At 41.0% G+C, this 21,789-nt stretch overlaps 1 protein-coding gene across 1 annotated transcript in view; it reads left to right on the plus strand.

The window, feature by feature from the left end:
- The window catches only part of LOC125745934 (versican core protein-like), a 33,104-nt gene extending 12,035 nt beyond the window's left edge, over window positions 1–21,069 (plus strand). Inside the window, exons 8-16 of the mRNA XM_049019251.1 lie at window positions 1,190–2,263; window positions 4,552–6,870; window positions 7,061–7,174; window positions 7,351–7,464; window positions 13,254–13,412; window positions 14,222–14,304; window positions 17,422–17,566; window positions 18,777–18,959; window positions 19,216–21,069. Of these exons, the coding sequence (XP_048875208.1) occupies window positions 1,190–2,263; window positions 4,552–6,870; window positions 7,061–7,174; window positions 7,351–7,464; window positions 13,254–13,412; window positions 14,222–14,304; window positions 17,422–17,566; window positions 18,777–18,959; window positions 19,216–19,349 (4,325 nt within the window). The 3' untranslated portion in view covers window positions 19,350–21,069. The remainder of the gene's footprint in view (window positions 1–1,189; window positions 2,264–4,551; window positions 6,871–7,060; window positions 7,175–7,350; window positions 7,465–13,253; window positions 13,413–14,221; window positions 14,305–17,421; window positions 17,567–18,776; window positions 18,960–19,215) is intronic.
- The last annotated feature ends 720 nt before the right edge of the window (window positions 21,070–21,789 follow it).

Consider the following 21,789-nt stretch of genomic DNA (forward strand, 5'->3'; position numbering starts at 1 on the left):
TTGAAACAATTAAAACCATCCCTTGTCGCAAAATTGTTGAAAGGAACTTAACTATTTAAAAACTAAACAGTATTAATTGTCATGGATTTTGAAACAGAAGCAGAGCTGCTTCCTTGGATCACTGATTATGCCATTTTAATCAATTAGTCCTTAATTCAATGTTTATTGTTTATTTTCACAAGTAATTAAATTACAGTTAAATTAATCGCGATATTTAGATACTGCATCTGTGTCATCCTGAAAGTGAACCATAGAATAATTATGACTTGGAATAATTCACCCAAAGTCATTTGATTGAACTCTGTCAATAAAAACAATAAAAAATTCACTGCAAATGATTTACAGTTCAGAAAAAAACTAAATAATGGCTTTTAATATATGGACAACTACTGCCAGGAGGACAAAGCCCCAAAACTATTTTGCGCTATGAACAGAATTACCATAGTTGCCACAGTTTAGAAGGCATGAACAGTATTCATATGTAAAATATATGTATATTATAAAAGGAAAAAATGCAATGATGTAACATGAAATCATACCCCACAGGAAACGTTAATATTGAAAGGAGTTATATTAAATGGTACTGAAGTTAATATGCATGCATATCGAAATTCAACCCCGAGAAACTGCCTCAGCTGGCTTTGTTCTGTTTCTGTTTCTATGCCAGTGAAATAAAGATGGGAAAAAGAGGCTTGAAATAGAAGGTAGGAGCCAGGCACAAGGCCGATGAAACATTACAATGTCTAAAAAAGAGAAGCTTTTGGCCAAAAGTGTGTTTTCTTTGCGAATAGCGGCGCGTTTCTCGGACCATTTTAACATCGCTGACAATCAGAATTCCCAGAATAAGCCAGTCTGTGCCTGACGCCAAAGCGAACCCTTTCAAGGTGATTTGCTGTAGATCTACATTCCTGTATTTTTTGAAACGTCAGTGTTCACTTCCTTCATCCCAGGCTTTGCGTTTTATATGGTATTGAGAAACATTAAACAAATAATGTTGGCCTTTTTTGGAGGGAAAAGCAGATTTTTCTCTCCTCAGGCTTAATTTGACATTTATTTCCAGGAGTTTCATTTTGCTATGTGAACTTGACAACTGGCAAACTGTGCGTTTGTGTGTTTCTTTTTATGTGTGGCTCTATTATTATCCCATTTAGCCAGTATAACCAGTAAGTATTTGTGTTCTCTTGCTTAGGTAGAGAGCTAACCACCCCACTGGACACAACCACTGGTCCCACATCAACTGTAACAGTGTCAGAGGGAACCGAAGCACCTGAGAGGCTGCTTGAGGGTGCAGTTCACATTATACCGAGTGAAACAGAGATGGAGATCCGTGAGTCTCCCAGACTGCTGCACGCCTCTGCAACATCACCCCCCCCTGAGTTTGTATCTGTCTCAAGCCAGGAACCTGCAAGCAAACAGCCTGTCAGTGAGGAGCTTGTAGAAGAGCCTTCAGCCATGTTCTCCACCAGCATGGCTCCTGCTGGCCAATCTTTCTCCCCATCTCCATCATCCCTGACCACTTCTCTATTTGACACTGACACTGAGCCAACAGAAATCCCTGAGAGCAACATCGGGCAAGTAGAATCAATACCATGGGCTGATCCTGTCACAGTGGAGAACTTACCGGAGCTGCCCACTCCCAAAAGTGCTACCCCCTACCTCGACTTACCTACCAAGGATGAAACAGAGCAGGGTAGTGCAGTGGAAGACACAACTCAACTCCATGAACAGGGTCTTGTTGAGGCATCAGCCCCAGTTCAACAGAGTGAGCCTGAGATTCTGCCTGTGACTGTCGGAATCACCTCAGAACCGCATTCGACACCAGGCTCGCCCACTGAGCTGCTTACATCCACAGAAGTGGAGGACTCCAATCAGAAAACAGTGGCGCAGGAAGAAGGAAGTGCTTCCAGTGGACTTACCTGGTTAAGTCAACCCACTACTGCATCCTTTTTATCAAAAGAACCTTCTCCTAAAGACCAAGATTTGGGAAAGCCTGCTGTTGTGTACAAGGAAGAGGGTTCCACGGACTTTGATGCCTTGACCAGTCTTTCTAAAGCAACCGCCACAATGCCGTTGATGGAGACAGAGAGAACAGCTGATATCATCAAAACTGAAGAGATGGAAGATACCACCATGGACACGACAATCATTGATGAGTCAGCTACAGGCCAGTGGAATCCCGTGGACATTTCTCAGGCCGACAAAGATGCAAAAACAGCACATGTCCGCGTCATCATTGTCAACATTCTTGATAAGAACAGTTCAGGTGAGTATATTATACTATCCTCTTACACCATTTCACATTACAGTGGCCATTTATAAAATACTAAAATAAAATCTAAAATCCTGCTATGAAAAACAATTTTAACAAATCCTAGAAAATTGGATACATTTCCTATTGAATATTCAACAAGAAATACACACATAAATCAATATTACTTTCTTATTTTACAGTCAATTAGTTTGTAAATAGAAATGACATGACACATTATAGTGTATAGTTTTTGCTGACGGCTTTCAAAGTATATAATTATGCACTTCCACAATTGTCATAATTCATTTTCTGTTTGGTTGGTTTTTGACAGAGCAGTGTTTCCCAGTCCGGTCCTAAGGGGACCCACAGTCGATTCATGGTTTTTGCTCCCTCTGAGCTCTATGCCAGACAGTCCTACGGGACCTGGGAGGGAGCAAAAATGTGGGCCATCTGTGGATTGGAAAACATTGTGATAGAGAATGAGCTCTGCAGCTCTATTTCTTACATACTCTTGCTGTCACTGAATGTGACGCGCGTTTGAGCTGCAGAAGCTGTCCATGGTGCTGAAACCCATCACTTACAGACATACACATGCATTAGTAACAATTCCCAGTGCAGTGATTGTTACAGGAATGAGGCCTGGAGCATAACCTTGCAGTGTAATATACAAAAAACTAATATTGGTGGTGCAATTCACGTAATTACAGGGCAATTCATTGGATTCTTTCTGTGGACAGGAAAAATGCACAAACAGAACAATCTATTTGGGCTCCAAAGAAAATGATGTTTTGAGCTTTTTCTAAGGTATTTATCTTTGCTCTGGTTAGAGTATCACAGCTTAGGTTCCCAAATGTCTGCTAAGTGCACCACGTCCATTCCAGATACTTTGCCAATTTTTACTAGCATCTCACTTAATTAACTTGATTAGTTAATTAACGCTACAAGGTATTGATTAGCACTGGATGCTTTCCTACGTTAATTTTCTTAAGGTGCCTCAGTCAAGGTTTCAAACGCTGGATGAAACCTTTCAGTAAATGTTGGGCAGCAGTGCTTGAAGACTTCTTGCAATTATGTTTATACAGATTATTGTTAATATTCCATGAATATCATTTAATGATGAATAATTGATACAATTTATATGTGTGACTGTAGTGATGCTAATTTAAGCTGATTTTTTGATGACTTTCATTATTACATGGGAAGCAGATATTAGCTATATCCTACATCTTTCCTGGATCTTGAAAAGACTTTTGTTGAAATGGTTATGTGAGAGTTTGAAATTGAAATACGTGATCACATTGTCTCTGAGGAATGAGCAATTCGGTCTTGGGACACTGTAGGTGATAAATGAGGTTACAACTGGGTTTTGTGGGGGGGGAGGGGGGGTGAGGGTTTCTCTCCAGAACCTTCACTGACGGGTTTCCAGTTGCCACTTACTTTCCCAGCAGGTTTTATTGCCCCTTATGATTCCAGCTGCTGTTCTCTTTTCCAGGAGCATAGCCCCTGGCTGATACTCACCACTTAGCCACGCAGGTGTTAGGAGAGGGAGTGGTTACTTATTATTATTAATTTAATTCTGAGTAGCAGCTTGTGGGAAAATGTGCCACAGGGTGTGTGTGTGTGTCTGAGATGAACAGTTGTTTGATAACCGGAATGAAAATGAAAATAAACATCTGTTTATGGAAGATCCGGATAGTCCTGCATGTAAGGGAGGAGAATTTGCAACCATTTGCAACCATTTACGGATGTTTGGACTGAATGTTATTCCCAGTGGTTGGGCCTGCAGCATCCTTCATATCACAAGTACATTGTTTGTCCAGGAAATGAATTAGCGGCTGTTTGTCAATGATTTAACATCTATCAAATCTTGTTAGCTGTTAAATTACATGACAAGGAACTACAGAAATTCAGAATTGATAACCGTAGTATAATAATAATAATAATAATAATAATAATAATAATAAAGATATGGTTAATCTTTCCAGATTATTGCAATACCTTGCCCATACACCAAACGATACACAATCACGTCCATTTGACATATTTCCTTTCCCTGGGTGTCTGGATGGAGGATTTGATAGCTACATAGAAAGAACCCTTAACTAACTCTTAACTAACTCTTAACTAACTCTTAACTAATTTCTGCAATGCTTTCAGTCAAGATTAAAAACAAGCTGAATGAAGTTGTCGTAAGTCTGCCGAGCTACTCGCACAGCTCAAGTCAGACTTTGTTGCTTCCAAAGTCATGTGGGCTTGAATGTGCTCTTTTTGCTGATTGTACCTCCTTCTTACTTTTGCAGTTGACTCAGTTTTGGAATTCCTGCAGCAAAACACCACCTCTCTGGAATCTCCTCTCATCAGCTCAGTTTTACACACTCCTGTTGTAGCACAGGAGGAGCCAATCATTGGTTCTGGAGAGCTGGATCTGATTCCCGCGTCTACTGTCACACTCGCCCCAACTGTAAGTTTTATTAATGGGAAACAAGAACTCACTCATCAAGCATTTTCTGAAGTGCAGGAAGCACGAGGAGACCAATTTGAAACTGCGTCTCCAGGAATGGTGGACTTCACCCAGCTGGGAGACAATGGCGACTATGAGAAATATACTGTGGAAACTGGATCTTTCACACCAGAAGACCCAGCAATAGAAATTATTACGGACACTGATGCCACCCTGACTACAGAAGAAGCTGCTGTGACCACATCACTGAGCGAAAGTTTCCCGACAAAGGAAACGCCACTCTTACCCACTTCGAAAGAAGTGATTCTAGAGCTTATGCCCTCTTCTGAAGCATCAGTGTCACCCAGCACGACAGCATCTGAAGGCACAGAAGGATCAGCAATGCATCCAACAGATGATGGAGCAGAAACCAAACGGGTAGATGTATCTGTAGAGGAGGCTTTGGTGTCTACCACAGCTTCTGATGTCTCTATGGCAGTTGCAACTGATGAGGCAGAAGTCCGAGAAGCAGACAAGACTTTCACAGGCGATTCACTGGGAGTGTTTTCTACTTTATCCCCGTTCCAAACTAGTCCTGGTGTTATAGATGGTCCTGGAACTCCAACTCGGCAAGAAACGATAGAGGACACTGAAGATTCTGCTTCTGCTGACAGTGAGGGCTCAGCAGATGTCTACCCTCCTGGTCTCACATCAGTGCAGCCAAAACGAACCACTTCCCCCTGGTTCACAGTTTCTGAGACTGAGACCTCAACAACCCCCCTTGTCACCGCGAGTAAAGACTTAGAGGAAAATGCACAGTTTACAGCTCAAGTATCATTAGTACATACTGACAGCAAAATCTCACAAGAAACAACCGTGGAGAGCACACACGTACCACAGGTGGAAATAAGTACAGTATTACCTTATGAGTCAAGTTCTGAACTTGGCAGTGGTGCCGTTACACAGGAAAGTGAGGCATCGACGTACGATGAAGAAAATGCAATCCAAGATTCTTCAGGAGAAGTGCCAGCTGTGACGGTCTTAATAAAGGATGTTTCTGAGTCTGTGTTAAGAACCGTTTCTCCGTTACCGGCAGAGACAGAAGGCAGTGCAGAGGGTTACAGTCTAGAAATGCAGAGGACCTCTCAGTCACCCAAGACGGCAGATTCACTGGTGAGTGAAACATCCAGCCAGACCTCTGCCATTTCAGCCACTGGAACTCCAACTGTTCGTCCCCAAGATAACAACACGCAGCAGGTTCTGATGCCAGCACCAACAAGCAGCGATCTTGCCATCTCATCAGTCACAGAGCTCGAGGAGAAGACGACCAATCTGACTGATGAAATGAAAGGTGCGGATGAGCTTTTGTCACCTACTTCAGACAGCCTGGTAGAGGTGCCTATAATCGAAGTGGATACTGAGGCACCCCTTGAATCTTCTTCACGTTTTGTTCCCACCATTGAAACAGAAGAGGCCGCTGGTGAGACACCACTAACGGTCCAGTCCCCACTTTTGACGACTCTAGTACCAGAGGGATCTGGTGAAGAAGTAAATACATCAGCACCTCTTTATCCAGTGGTGCCTGAATTGTCCACGCCAGCCGTATCCACAATCCCATTTTCCCCTGCAAGTGAATTTTCTGGAGATGTTGTCTCTGGCGATGGGTCATCAATGGAAGCTTCATCTTCTGTTACTGAATCCATTGATGTATCAACTGGAATGGACACTGCAGATATTCCGAAGCCTGAGAAAACCACATCTAAGGAGTCCTTTCTGCAGGCCTCTACAGAGATTGCTTCAGTTTGGCAGGACACAGTGCTCAGGGAATCTGCACCAAGAACTATCCAGCCTGAAACTTTGCCTTCTTCTCTTCCAACCCGTGCAATAAGTGTCACTGAGGTGGATGTATTCAGCCCAGAGAGTGTGACAGGGGATGAGAAAGCTGTGGCTGACAAACGCAAGGATGCAACACCTACTGTGGGGACAATAGACACTGAAGTGACTGACTCAAGTACTGCAACGACTTCCACTGTCATTCCTGATGAAGAAAAATCCATTGACTACAATGCTATTTCTGGACCGGAAATTGTTGAAGCGGAACCACCCCGCCCTGGGACAGAAGCAACAGACCAACTTGAGACAAGTTACACAGTTGAGGGCCAGACTGTTGAAATTCCAGGTATCCTCTTATATAACATAATGGAACATGTGTACCTAATATCTTTTGTCACAAGGTTCTTACATATTAACGCATGTTAAGCAAATATATAAACGTTGTAGAATTGTGAAATGCGCAGGTGTGTCTTTCTGTAATACTTCTTCATACTTGCTTTGAATAGCTAAATGTTTAGCAATGGTTATTTTCACAGGAGTCTTTACCTGCACAGACAATGTTTGCCTAAACGGAGGCTCCTGCTTTATCGATGGAAAAGTTCACCATTGTGTATGTCCGCCTGGTTTTAATGGAGAAAAGTGCGAAACAGGTATCCTGGCCTCTTATAATGTTTGCTTCCTGTGACATTACTGACATAATGCACAAGAGTTATTCTCTGAAATCACAAGCTAACATTTCAGTTTTTCATTTTAAAATCATCTAACATCACAATAAGCGTTTTGCTTGTACTCTAACTGCATTTCTTGCTGATTCTCACGCTTGCAGACATAGATGAATGCCAGTCGAACCCCTGCCACAATGGGGCGACATGCATTGATGGTGTAAAGTCCTTTGCCTGCGTCTGTCTGCCCAGCTACACTGGCCCTCTCTGTGAACACGGTGAGTCTTGCAACTTTTCATATTTCACTGACCTGCAGAAACAGATTTAAGATTAATATATACCGGTCTGTATATCAGCTGTTGTATCACACCTCTGGGATTGAAGCTCGAATCTCTGCCATGACTCCATGTGTGTGGAGTTTGCATGTTCTTCCTGTGTCATTGTGAGGTTTCCTTTAGGTTCTCCTCCCACAGTCCAAAAATATGCTGAGGGTAAGTTGAGTTATCGAGCTTTCAGTAGGTACGAGTGTGTGTATGTGCCCTGTGACGGCTTGCAGCCTTTACTGGATTGTTCCCTGCCTTGAATCCATGGCTTCCCATGACGCTGCATATGTGAATAACAGATCGGTTTTTGGAAACGGCGTGAAAAGTTTCATATTAGTTATTACAAAATCGGAGTATTACTCTGAGGAATATAGAATTCCACCGTACATTTGGGTACAAAGATGTACAAAAGTGAATCAAATAAGGTCATTACATTTTTAATAACAGATACTAATTACATTATGAGAAAGCATTTAACATTGTATTATTCAAGTATTTATTTGCATTATCAAATAAAGGAGCCTTCAGGTGATACATTGTCATATCTTAAGTTGCATGAATGAGTGAATGAAAGTCTGTTGAACTATTTTTGGCTGTTTGTTTGATTGTTCTGTTGTTAATGAGTATGACTATTTAGCAGTGCACTGCTACAGGTACCAGACTTTTCTCGACAAGGGTTTTACTTGACAGTTTTAGCAGGTCTCTGCTGGTCTTTTTTCTTCTCTGCGATTCTGTAGAGCTGTAGAGCGTCTTGCACAGGAAGCACAGCTGGAGGTCAGATTTAGGGCAGGCTTTGGAGCCAAGAAAATCAGCTGAACGATCATTTGGGGAGACTTGGCTGCTGTAACTTTAATCCAGCTGCTAAGGAAGCATAATGCTAACCTTCAGCCGAATGAAAGAGCCCATCACCTGGCATGCTTAGTTATCTCTGGGCATTTCGCTAAAATAAGTTTAAGGAGTCACACACTGTTCCAGTCGTTCCAGGTGTCAGGAAACGTGTGAATTCTTTTTTCATACTTTGCATGACTGCAAATATAATAATGCTAATGATGATAATGTTAATAATAATAATAACAGCACATACAGTATACTACAAAAAGCAACAATAATGCAATAAAGCAACACGTGCCACAAAGCTAGAAAATTTATTTCACATTTATAAGCCTGTCATGATGTCTTGACGTCACCTGACATTGGAGATGGCCCCATGGATATACCAAATATCCCCAAATAATTATCATTATTATTATTATTGTTGTTAATAACAATAATTATGATGATGATGATGATGATGATGATGATAATAATAATAATAATAATAATAATAATAAAAGAACTGTCCAGGAAATAGTTTCTGAGTATATTGACACATTTGTGTCAATGTGAAATGAGGTCCTCTTTCATATTTTTGTATGTTGTGACAGTAGCAGAGTGAAGAGTCTTTCCTCTGGCCCAGGGAGTGAGGCCCTTTCTCTGAGCTGACTTGGCTGTTTGTCTAACTGCCTGTGTGGTGTGTTACTCCCAAGCTGAGGCCCTGTTCCTTTTCCTCCCAGAGCACAGCTCTATAAAACCTGTGGCTCTTGCAGGGACACAGCTGACGTTCGCTCACTGGCCGTGTCACATATATCAATATGGCCACACCTTCAGCTACGCCGCCAACAAACCGGAGCAGCAAACTTGTCGTCGGGACTCTTGTTTGAATTTTTGAGTGGCGTTTCTGACTGCAGGAGGACAGTTTATGCTAGTTTGTGTTAGGGTTTGACCAGAAAAAACCAGCGACATGGTGGGGGGAAAACTCGTGGGTCTGTAATTACCCAGTGGCCATTTGCCACTGCACCTCACTGCTAACACACAGCTGCTTTCTCAGGATTTGCTGCCAGAGAATCGGAAGAAAAAAGGAAGAAAAAGTGGGACCATTATTTTTCCAAGTGGTTTTACAGCTGGAGAAAGAATTATAATAGATAAAGGGGTGGTATTAGGTAATTAGATAAAAGACCTTCACATTGTTGTTATTAACAACATAAATTTTTCTTGAATCACAGTTTTATTCCCTTTATTTATGTATTTCGACACAGTTTCACTCATAAACGCTTGCATCTCTATCAGCCTTTTCACAAATCATGGCTGCTTAGTCCTGCCCTCTGTTTGGCTCCTTGCTGGGCTGTTCAGGCTTCCTATGAGGTCAGATCTCCCAAAAAACTGAGTCACTTTCGCCAAAGACACTATACTCTTCAGTTACTCAGTACAGTTCCCACAGCCAGCCATTACGCACCTACTTTTTGTTCTCTTTAACCCCATTTTTGGTGCTTTGAAGAACTAAAGCAGTAATTAATTATAATCTCTGCCTTTTCCCCCATACAAATGAGCAGTAAATGCCACCATGCTAGATAATTCCCTGTTCATATGCAGTTGATATAAGATTCGTAATTCACGATTGCTTATGGAGGAAATGATTTAATTCAGCTAAGCTAAAAGGACTGACGGAGAGTGACCAATCAGTAGAGAATAACTGCTCTACATCATTTTGTGGGATTCCCAGATGTTCCCAAGCCAGCTGGAAGATATAATACTTCCAGGGTGTTGTAGGTCTGCCTTGAGGTCTCTGTGGAGTGGGACGCATCCGGAAGCTGACCAGGTGGCTTCCATATGAGATGCCCAGCTTCCTCGGCCGACTCCTCTCGATCCAAAATAGCAATGGCTCTGTTCTCTATCTCTGTGAGAGCGTCCAGACCTCCAAACTCCTAACCTTCTCATGGAGAGTGACCCCTGGCAGCTGGGTTCGGTCACTTGTACTTGTGAACTTGCGTGTTTTATTCAATCACTACCTACAGTGCATGAGCATGGATAGGGATGTACATCGATCGGTATATCGCCTGGAACAAGTGGTGCCCTCTACAGTTCCTGGTAGGGCTGCTCTTGGTGATAAGCCAGGCAGATAAGCCAGACAAATTACTATCTAGCAAAGACCCTCAAAAAGGGAGTTAAAAAAGGTGTCTCTTGTCTGATATAGGGTTACCAGGACATATTGCTGGAGCCAGGGCTGTGGACGGTAATTACTAATGTGAACCATATGGCCGGTTGACCCACAAACCCCTCTGACCCATTAGGTGAAAGGTGGAGGTCAGATAGCGTGACATTTAGGCAAGACCTCTACACAGGATTGACACTTTAAAGAGTCTCGTTTAACGTTACCTGTATATCTTATCTTAAGATGTGTGACAAACAAAGGTAATGTCAGTTGTTACATCCTTGGTTTACGGATGGCAGAGTTGTAAGCACCCAGTATACTAGTTAGCCAATGGATTTTAATAATAACGAAAGATGTTTATTAAAAAAATATTAAGCAAAGACAAATCACCTCAAGACTGAGGCATTGAAAACTACAAACAGAACTATTTTGTGGTTTTAACCTATCAAACAAAAGCAAATAAACAAAACTCTTACTGCCCTAGTTATAACCAAACAGGAAAAAATACAAACTAAAAATGAGCACCCACTCCCTACCGCTTCCTTACCCTCAGTAACATAAGTAGTTTAAACACCAAAGGAATACACAATTTACAATGTATTCAAAGGTGGATATTTCCAGCACAGGCATAAAGAGAGCGCCAGGCATCCAGAACAGCAACTAATGAGGGTTAGGGGGGCTGATGTGGGGCTTTATTTGGGCACCCATCTATCAGCCGTGGGGGGCAGTTTATCCTACACACACTACACACTACACCACAATCTGAAATTTGCCACTAAAGAGTATTTTGCCTCTTTCTGTAACTAATATAATTGATGGATAGATAATATGTTGAAAATACAGGAATAAAATATGAAATACATGCTGCAATATCTGTTTTAAACTACTCATAGAAACATATTGCGCATAGAAATGTGTGCATAGATCATCCTGTTTCATACTGGTCACTGTTTGCTTTAAGGCAAATCAAAGCACCGACGCTCTTCAGCACATTACACGACAGAATGCCACTGTTTCCACAAAGACACTACATGTGGCTATTTAGAAAACAAGAACATTCATTATGTTCAATGAAATATGTAAGCAACCATATAATTATTTTCCTTTTTCTTGTTTTTCATTATAATGCTCAGATTGCATCCTCTCTTTCAGTTACTGCACAATTTGTTCTTTAAATGCTGCCGCTGTAATGATGGGGAAATGCCTCAGATTGTTACTGTGATGCTGAATGCTCTTTGTCCTATATGACGGATCCTTGTAGAGTTTCTTTATCCACAAAAAGATCATTTTTATTTACCTGCCTGCCACACTCCAGTTTAGTTTTTATTTGCTACGGCTGCTGTTTCAGAAATGCAGTCCTTCTGTGAAGCTTACAGTCCCCTTCACACTTTCATTTTTCACAGAAAGTGCTAACTTGGGATATTTCACATTTGTGCTACCTTCTGTAAAAACGAAATAGGGTCTGTTGTGAATCTGCCTTCACTTGATCAAGGCACCAGTCCTTGTCAATAGAAATTCATACAGTAAATTTAGGAATGCTTTAAATGAATAAACCCCATATTAGGAGTTAATAACTATTGCTGCAAGATTTCAAAGGATATTTATACATTTTATAAGTACATATGTCAGTATGATCATGTTTCTTACATTTAGTTTAATTATGATGAATTAATTTACTTACATATTTTCTGAATGTATATGTATTTTTTTGCATGTTACAAGTTCTTCATTCATTCATTTGTTCATTCAGTTTGGTACTGAATTTTGTGAACTATCAGTGTATAGAAAATTACATTTTCCTTATATATTCTGTATGGCTTTTTATGACTAGTTAATTATTTAGAAGCAACTCTCATTTATGGTCCAACAAACGTTCCCTTGTCGTTTGGGGCACTGTAAAGCCTGATTCAACACAACAGCAGTTAAAGGGGATTTTGTTTGTGAGCCACAGTAAGTCATTTGTGGTTCGGCGAGCTGTAAAGGGCAATGAGATTCATTGTTAACAGAAGTAAATTCACCCACCAACACAGGAATGATGTGCACTGCACGGCCAAAAAATGACAGTATGAGTTTGTGAAGAACTACAAGTAGCTAAACGTGGAACAAACATCTTCTCTGTGCTTGAGTTCATTTGTTAGTTTCTTTCTTTGGAGAGTTGTGGATGTCTTCATTGTTGCCTTGGAAGTCTCGCTATACAAAAAATAAAAGATTCCAGGTGCCTGATTAGAGCCTATAACTTAGCAGTCATTCAGAATAGTGTTCAACTCATCTCTTACACAGAAATGTTTGGATACCTAATGGCTCAAGCAGATGTTTTGCACAAGGAAACCACTGACTGAAATGCTGCTCAAAGTTTAATGTAGCATGTATGTGGGGCAGTGATGTAAAGTGCTTCAACTGGATCAAACCCAATTCAAATACAGGTTTAGATCCATGAAGCATTATTGTTGTAAGTTGATTACAATGCAAAGTATTTTCAAACTTGCTTGAAGTATTGTATGCTATGAAAAATAAAATATACCCCTTGGAGAACATAGGCCTCCACAAAAATTTGATTGCGCATCGGCCTTTAACCAGCATCTCACCTCCTGCCCAGTTAACGAGGGCTCGTCAGCCGAGTCTAGGCCTACATCTTTTAGCTGAACAGCAGGCCAGAGCGCACCTTTGTTTTCTACAGTCTTACAGTACAGCAGCAGATGTGTGTAAGATAGCGCTCCGCATATTCAATTCTGATTGCTTGAATTTGACCGAATACCCTGCCTCTTTCTCTTATCAGACACGGAAACATGTGACTACGGCTGGCACAAGTTCCAGGGCCACTGCTACAAGTACTTCAGCCATCGGCGTACGTGGGACTCGGCGGAGCGTGAGTGCAGACTGCAGGGGGCGCACCTGGTTAGCGTGCTTTCACACGAGGAGCAGCTCTTTGTGAACCGTAAGTGTCACACGGCATAAATTAAAAGCTCAGAGGGTAGAGGGTAAAAGCTCCATTCTCTTCAGTGTCCTGATTTGCAGGCGGGAGATATTGTTAGAGGTCTGCTAGTGACAGAATTGTCAATACGGCTGACGCTTTCCTTTGGATGACACTGATGTAATTTAACACTCTTTCAACACTGAGCGGGGCTTGTCCTCTCCACTTTACCTCAGCCTACATCCATGGTGGTCAAGGAAGTGCGCAGCTGAAGAGCTTTAATTATAATCTCCCAGGACAGCTGACTCTCTCATTGGTGTCCATTTCCAGTTTGTTTTCCCAGACAAAGCTGACGCACTTCACATTCACAAAGTCCTCGTTGAGATGAGACTTCTGTCGATATGTGTCTTCAGTTGTTTTAGGTCACAGACCTTTGGCTGCCTCTTCTGCGGAACCTAGTTTTGGTTCCTGAACTAAGATTCTGACTATCCCACTGCAGACAAATAAGGCTGTTGGATTCCTATAATATCCATAATATATCCCTGGCAGATTGATTATACGTTTGATGCTTATACAGTCCATTCTAATATAATGCCGTAGATGTGTTCCAGATAACCTTGCTCATTTGATACTCAATAACCTATATGATTTTGTGGAATACAGACATTAATATTCAACCATAATCAGTAGCCGGGGAAATACTTCTGATTTCAATTGTAAAGCAGCCATTTGAGAAAGAGGGAATGATTCATGGAAAATGGGTTCATGATACTAATGTGGGATAATATGTTCAAATAATTGATTCCTCGTGTGTTTCATTGTGTCTATCACAGGGTTGGGACACGACTATCAATGGATCGGCTTAAATGACAAGATGTTTGAGAATGACTTCCGCTGGACAGATGGCCGACCCATGGTAAGAAAAGAGTGTCTTTGTTTTTCTGTGATGAGTCATGCACTTTCCAAGTTTTGCACCGTAAGAATAGACCTTTCAATGCTTGTTAAAACTGTGCTAGTCTTGGAGAACACTTTCTGTCTGACAGTGATGTGACTGAAGAGACTAAACGCGGGAGCTAATTCATTTAGAGATATTCGTGTCCCACTCTGTCAGTATGATTGAAGATATTTATCTCGTGCTTTGTGTGTAAGTACTTGGATCTTCCCTAGTAATCAAACAAGTTGTGTTGTGATGGAGACTGTGTTTACGTGTGGGGATTTACAGAAAGACATTCCTTTCAGATTCAGATATGGAGCTGCACAGGAGGATAGAGGAGAGACGACAAGAATAGAGGAGGGTAGCTGTTCATTCGTGTGGATTTTATTCCTAAACAATTGTGCAAAAAGATGGAGGGAGAGCTTTAGAGAGGAGTTGGTGAACAGGTGTAGAAAGACAAAGGTTGCAGGAAGTGGAGGTAGAGGGCGGGGGCGACAGGAATTGGGGAGTGGGCAGATGGGCCACACCTGTCCTCGAAATCATCACTGGGAAGTAATCTAACGAAGGAAGTCTGGGGAAAACCTACCAACCCCAACTTCAAAAGTCTAACTGCGAGCATCTGTGCAGGAGATATTATGCAGTGTTGTTTGCATCACATAATGACAGAGGAGGCAAAACTGTGGACACTTGAGCTACACTGTTGAAAGACCAGAGGCAAGAGGCCAAGATCAGGAAGAGTTTTCATAGCTGTCTGAGGCCGACAGAGAGATAGGCATCCCGCACGTGAAGAAAGGAAGTAGCCGATGATATAAAAGCTTCAAGGTCAAAGAGTACATATAGCAATCCGTGCTACTCATCCACAAAAACAGAAATCATTTTGCTGTGGTGCACTGCATTCTGGGAGTTTTCTTCAGACACTGTCAAAACACACCTATGTCTGTTGAACATATTTTTCAAGTAATACTAACTGTCAGGAAGGTTATCATGCAATGTTGTCATTGTTAGCACATTTACACTTAATTTACTGTTTGTTATCAGTGATACTGCCATTAAGAGCAGATATTACCAACCATGCATCCATCCATGCATCCATGCACCCATCCATGCATCCGTCAACCGCTAAAACAGGGATGAAGAATAGCAGATATTGTAGTAATTAAATAAAGTGGATGCAGCAGTTTTCAGTTTCATATCATGTTGTTTCTTTCGGGTGCTTAATTAACCTTTAACCAAGTTACGACTCAGACTGAATTATACATGTGCAGCTGTATTAAGAAGCAAATATGCCTCCTCTGCATAAAAGCATCCCCTAAGCAAAGGAGAATAACAGTCACAGCAGAATACCGCAGTGATCGCAGGTCAAGTGTAGGGCGTCGGTAAGATGTTGCAGCAGTACACTGCATTATACCAGCAGCCAACTGAGAGATTGCAGCACATCCGAGAGAATCCAGCAAAGTCTGTGGTGACAAAAGGAAAATAAAGAAAAAAACATTCAGGCGCGAGTGGTGGCAGTTTTGTGGTGGGGGGGGGGGGGGGGGATCGTCCCCTTGATCATCAACTAGAGTCCCAGTCTCTGCTCAGCTAGTGGCGGCCCACAGCTGCAACGAGATCTTGACACTTACAGTAAGTGCAGTGTACAGTGGAAGTATTCCAGGTGCTGAATGAGCTATTCCAGTAGACCCCTCACCTATTACTAATAAAATAACCTGAAAGGCTGCAAATCAAGAGCTGTAGAGCAAAATCAAAGCTGTGGCAAAACGTGTTGATTATTGGATTTCGTTAGCGGAGTTTTGCTTCTTAGGTCATAGACATTACATCATTTATGTCTTGCTTCCTAAGACACATCCTTCACAAATATAATATCCCTGTAACTGCACTGATTAAACTTGCAGTTACAAGTAAATGCATAACTGCACTTTTATTGATTTACATTTATATTAGGCCTGTTTTTGTTTCCATTTTTAAGGGTGGGGAGTTTCCCAGAAGAGGGCTGTGTTTGATATCGCTGGGCAGCATGAGTTCAGTGCATTCCTCTAATCAAAGATCAGGGAGGGATATCTGGGTCAAAATGGGGACACTACCTTCTGTGGGCATGTTTGCCGTTCTCTCGCTCGTCCCTCAGGAATGGCGGTGCCAGTTAATGGTGGTGTGACGCCAGTGGGCACAGGCAGACCGTGGCCCGCTCATAGGCCTCCGAGGAGGGGCAATCGGTGCAGGCACTTATTTGCCAGAACTAACTGCAGCTCACTCCGTATCAGCCTGACACAAATTACTTCAGAATGAGCTAGTTTCCTCTGAGCTTTGAGGCAAGACGGAACAATATGAAGCCTTTGGGTGAAGCGATCATTCACTGTTGAACGACTGCGTAGGAATATTCTCCGCCATTTTCCGTGACTTTTAAAATTGCAATTAGGAAAAAACGGGGGGAAAAAAATCAAACCTCCGAAGCATCTGGAGACTTGGTTGTGATCCAAATCTAGCAGCACCAAGAGGATAACCTGTGTCTTTTGAAATGGAGGGTTAGCACACTCTAGTGGTGAGATGAAGCACATGCAGTGCATTTTGGTCAGAAGGCTAATTAATATTATTTAACTGCCATAAATTGTGTGTGAATGTTCCTGTGGAAGAAGGAATTATGTCAAAGCTGTTATACCATCCCACACAGTCGCTGCATTCTTTTTTTTCCAATCAATAATCCTTTATCATTAAATTGGGTCTCGTTATCGTAAGCCTACTTAATTCCCTTTTCTCATACTTCTATTCTTGGCTGGACAGACAGTAACAAAACAAAATTTTCTTCCAGGATTAATAAAAAATTCTGATTCTCGGAGAATCGATATATTAATCATCCATCAGTGTTTTACAACAAAATAATTTAAATTTAATTTCCATACATTTTAATCATATGGTAAACTTGTGTGAATCTGGGGTTACCATAATGGGAACAGCAGTCAGTTTTATGGGTGTCAGGAGTTTGTATGCTTGTCTTATGGAGGGTATTGTAGTTTCAGACAGCAGTAAGCTTTGGGGCATTGATCTGTCATGGTGTTTATTAGTTGTGTGGTTTAATTAATTAATTAATTTATTTTAATTTTTCAGCAATATGAGAACTGGAGACCAAACCAGCCAGACAACTTCTTCTCTGCTGGAGAAGACTGTGTGGTGATGATCTGGCACGAGGATGGACAGTGGAATGACGTGCCATGTAACTACCATCTAACCTTCACCTGCAAGAAGGGGACAGGTGAGGAGCCCAGCGGGAGGGCCCTGCCTCCCATCGGTGTGCTGAACGGGGAGGCGGCCATGCAGTAGGCCTGGGCACGGGTTAGCCTCCGTTTAAACCCTTCCTCTGCATGTATTTGCATTACTGCAACAAAATAATTTGCTAAATATTCGCTTAATAGTTTACGCTCCATTGTACCAATAGAGGTTGGGCTGCATAATGATTATTCTGATATGGCGAAAACAAACGTGAACAGGAAGACAAAATAAGGTGCAGTCTTGATTCAGATTATGAGCTAAAGCTCTAAGCATCAATCGTCATAAGACTGAATACTACACCAGCGAACTTTCATTCTCACTGATTCACATTTCTTATGCATTCACTTATAGTGTTTATAATCGTGTGATTATGCAGCCCCCACTCCCATGGCAATTTGCCCAGTACAGGGATAGTGATCTTGGAATGTGTTGCATAAAGCAAAGGGCTCAATATAGAGGACATCCGGGATGGAAAACACACTCATACACACAGTCACATGAGGATATTTAGAGTATTTTGAGAATTCATCTACTCAACTATGGGTGTGTACTCGGACTGCCAGGAGGATGCAGCACAGGGAAACGCAAGCTCCAGGGGCAGGGAATCAAACCCACAACCTTGAGGGTGTGAGGCTATGGAGCCCCGTCCAATTATGAAAGATATAAAATGCATATGAGTTGTGTCTGTGAGGAAAATTTCAACCATGACTGAGTAGTTTGGATAACTTGACTTTTCTTTTAAACTGAAGCATTTGAATGCAATATCTAAAATAATGAAGGGAATTTTGTTATTTTGGATTTGTGTTTAGTGTTTTGTCAAATCTACAATCAGCGCTCAAGACATCCACCCAGGCAGCATTGGGAATAAGGCTGGGTTACACCCTGGGTGGAGCTACCAAAGTGCAAATAAATCTGATCAGAATTGGGCTTTTCGTCATGAAAGTAGTTACATTTCCCATTGTGAAATTATTTCCCGTCAAATACATTTTAACAGATATATGTTAGTATTAAAGTAATATTTTAGTATGAGAAGTGATCTTTTGGGTTGTAGTGAAATTACCCATAAAATACTGCAGCTAAGATACTACAACACTGCGCTCAGACAGGCTAAGGGATACACTTTGAATCTGGCATATATCTTCTTATTTATCCCGCCTCTTCTGAGCTGATGGCCCCATACGTTATTCCCTCAGTTTCCTGTGGCCAGCCTCCTCTCGTCAAAAATGCTCACACCTTCGGAGTTATGAAGCCCCGCTACGAGATTCACTCCTTGGTGCGATATCACTGCAAAGAGGGCTTCATCCAGAGACACGTGCCGACGATCAAATGCCGCGGAGATGGCCGATGGGACCTTCCCAAAATCAGCTGCTTGAGCCGTAAGTGTCCCACAGGGAAAGGGCTTTTTTGCTATGTAATTATAAAGCAAAAAAAACAGCTTTTAGCAAGTAAAAGAAAGAGTGTTTCAACTGCTATCATTCAGTAACCTTGAAATATGTTGAAATCAATTAAGCAGTTAATACTGGATTGCAATGTATGCCTTGTTGACTGATTTAGCTCAATATAGTCAATATATTTCAATATTGCATTTATACAATGTTGATTTTTGTCGATTTCTCCTTGTTTTCATTTCAGCATCTACCTATCAGAAGACATATTCAAAGAAATACCAGTTTGATAATTTCCTCGATAATGGCAAAAGGCGGTTTGATGAATCGATGCTACATCATCACCGCTGGGCCATGAAAGATGGAAAAACTGGACACTGATTCCCGCATAATAAGTTTTTAGACGCCATCTTGCCGTGAACACCTTACGCGTGCCTTTCAACATTTTATCAGAACCAGCACACCTGAATCAAATGCTTTTCCTATGTGTTTTGCTGTTATCTTTTTGATTTTACCAGACTCTTCAGTTACATTAAGGTAAAATAATAATGATAATAATAACAAGAAAACAGCCACTAAGAAATGGTTTTGTACGTTTCCCCAAATGGGTTTTTGATGAAATCCCTTAGTGGGAGAATATTTGTATACTTTTAGTATACTATTTTCTATTGTGCATCATGTCCTTTAAATCCATTCGTAATAGGTTCTCATTCATGAAATATTCCAGTAATCCAAATGTGTAAATATACACTGACACAAAACTTAGTTCATGTAAATAAACATAATAGGCAGATCACTAAAGCTGGTTCTTTATCCAAATAAAACAATTCGTTAGCTGCTCCATGCTAGTGCTACAATTTCATAGCTTCATCTGCAGAGCATTTATACAAAGTATCAATCAATGAAGATTCATAATTCATTCTGAAATGTCAATTCAAGAAGCAGCAAACGCATTTGATGGCAGAATGTTTTTTTGTCATCTAAGGATGACAAGATTCCCTTTAGGAACAAGCGAAACATCCTTTAAACTATCATGAGGTGTGTTCTGAGGTGTCAGGAAAGGAATGGTAGATGACAAGAAGTGTAAGGACTGCAAAAAAATTGGAAAAAAAACTAACAGAGAACTTCAGAAAGATGCGGGGGGGGGGGGTCACATTAATAACTTGGAGCACTCATAAGAACGCTGGTGGGGGTCTATCTTAAATGAAAACCTTTCTTGTAGGGATTATGGTAAATTAATCAGTAGGCTGTTTGTATATATAACCATCCTAATGCATTTGTTTTCTGTATGGTATTATACAAAAGAATGTCTTGAATGCTTTTGACTGGTTTTAGATGGCATTGTAGGGTATCGGCAAATATAGCCATTTGGGAGAAAAATTATTCAGTATGTTTTTTAGCATTAAAAGTAAAATTGTGGATTTGGAATAAAACAAATTTTTATATAAACATCTAATATTAGCTCTGGAATTTCTTGTGTTTACAAAGATGTTTTTAATATAACTATACTATTTTAATTTGACTTTTTAAAATATTGACTTCACTTCTGCAAGTAATCACAGCGTATGCTTTTTATCGGAATAACTGATGTTAACAGAATGTACTTTGTGAAACACGCAAGTCACTTGAACCTTTGCAATACGTATAATTTATTAAGCACGTCCTCTGATCTTTGCCTAACTACAGCTTAAAAACAAAGTGTGAACCAATGTGAAAAAAGGAGAATCGCTGCAAATTTCCTCTCCACTATATACAGAGGATTTTGAAAGGGACGTGTGTTTGTCAGACCAAATCGCAAGAGTCACCATATCCTCAGCTGAAATGTCTGTTGCCGAAACTGTTATAGAAACCTGTGTTGCACAGTAGATTAATCCTCTAGTGTTTAAATTCCTGTAAGCAATGTCGTTTTGTTATAATTTTAACTTTGTGTTTGATTCCTTTGTTATGTCTGCTGTTATCTTTTTATATTTATATCATAACTTTTTTTTTGTACTATGTGAATGTTCCGGATGTTTGTGAATTATGCTTTTCAAAGCTTGTTTATTTTTTACCTTTTTACACATGCTTTATGTCACCAAAGAAATCCACAAATTTAAATACATCATTTTGAGTCCCTTCTATTTTTAAATAATACTGTACTTAATAAGACTGTTCTTTTCCCTGTGTTTGTACAGGATTCTTTTGGGTATTCCAGTGTCCTAAAAAAAAAAGATGTAACTAGGGGCAGTGATCTCGAAAATGCTCGTAGCGTGCATGCTTATTTCTGTGAGCGTGTGAGCCACCAGGAACTGAGCCGTACTGGAGTCGTACCACGAGCTGAGGGCCGAGGGCTTGACCAAACTGCATGGTTATGTCACCACAATCTGAGTGAGCAAAATTCACAGAGATACTGCTGTTCTTTGCGCGGATCATCTGAAGGACAAAACAGTATATTCTACATATTCATTATTAGTAGTATCACACATCGCCATGTATTGATGCATTCCCAATAACCTCCTACTTAAAAAGTACTAAAGGAAAGGATTTGTAATACAGATTTATGCAAGTGAATGCTAATTCTGCTAGTGTTTGATACTAACAAAGTGGTTCTTACAGATGTGGTAGAAAAGTGGGTGATTAACACGATACATCGTGATGCACACAGTGAACAGCGAAAGTGTCTCTTTAGTTTTACGCTGCTGTTGCTCTCCAGATCTGGCAGTGCCATTACCAAATCAGCCCTTCTGCAGTGGAAAACCAAAGCGAGCTGGAACCGGTGCTATAACTAGTGTCTCTTTGTGGTACAGCTTGGGTACGGGTCGGTTCCTGTCTGCCAGTGGAA

This window comes from Brienomyrus brachyistius, chromosome 7 (assembly GCF_023856365.1).
Source record: "Brienomyrus brachyistius isolate T26 chromosome 7, BBRACH_0.4, whole genome shotgun sequence".
In the NCBI taxonomy this organism is placed as follows: domain Eukaryota; kingdom Metazoa; phylum Chordata; class Actinopteri; order Osteoglossiformes; family Mormyridae; genus Brienomyrus; species Brienomyrus brachyistius.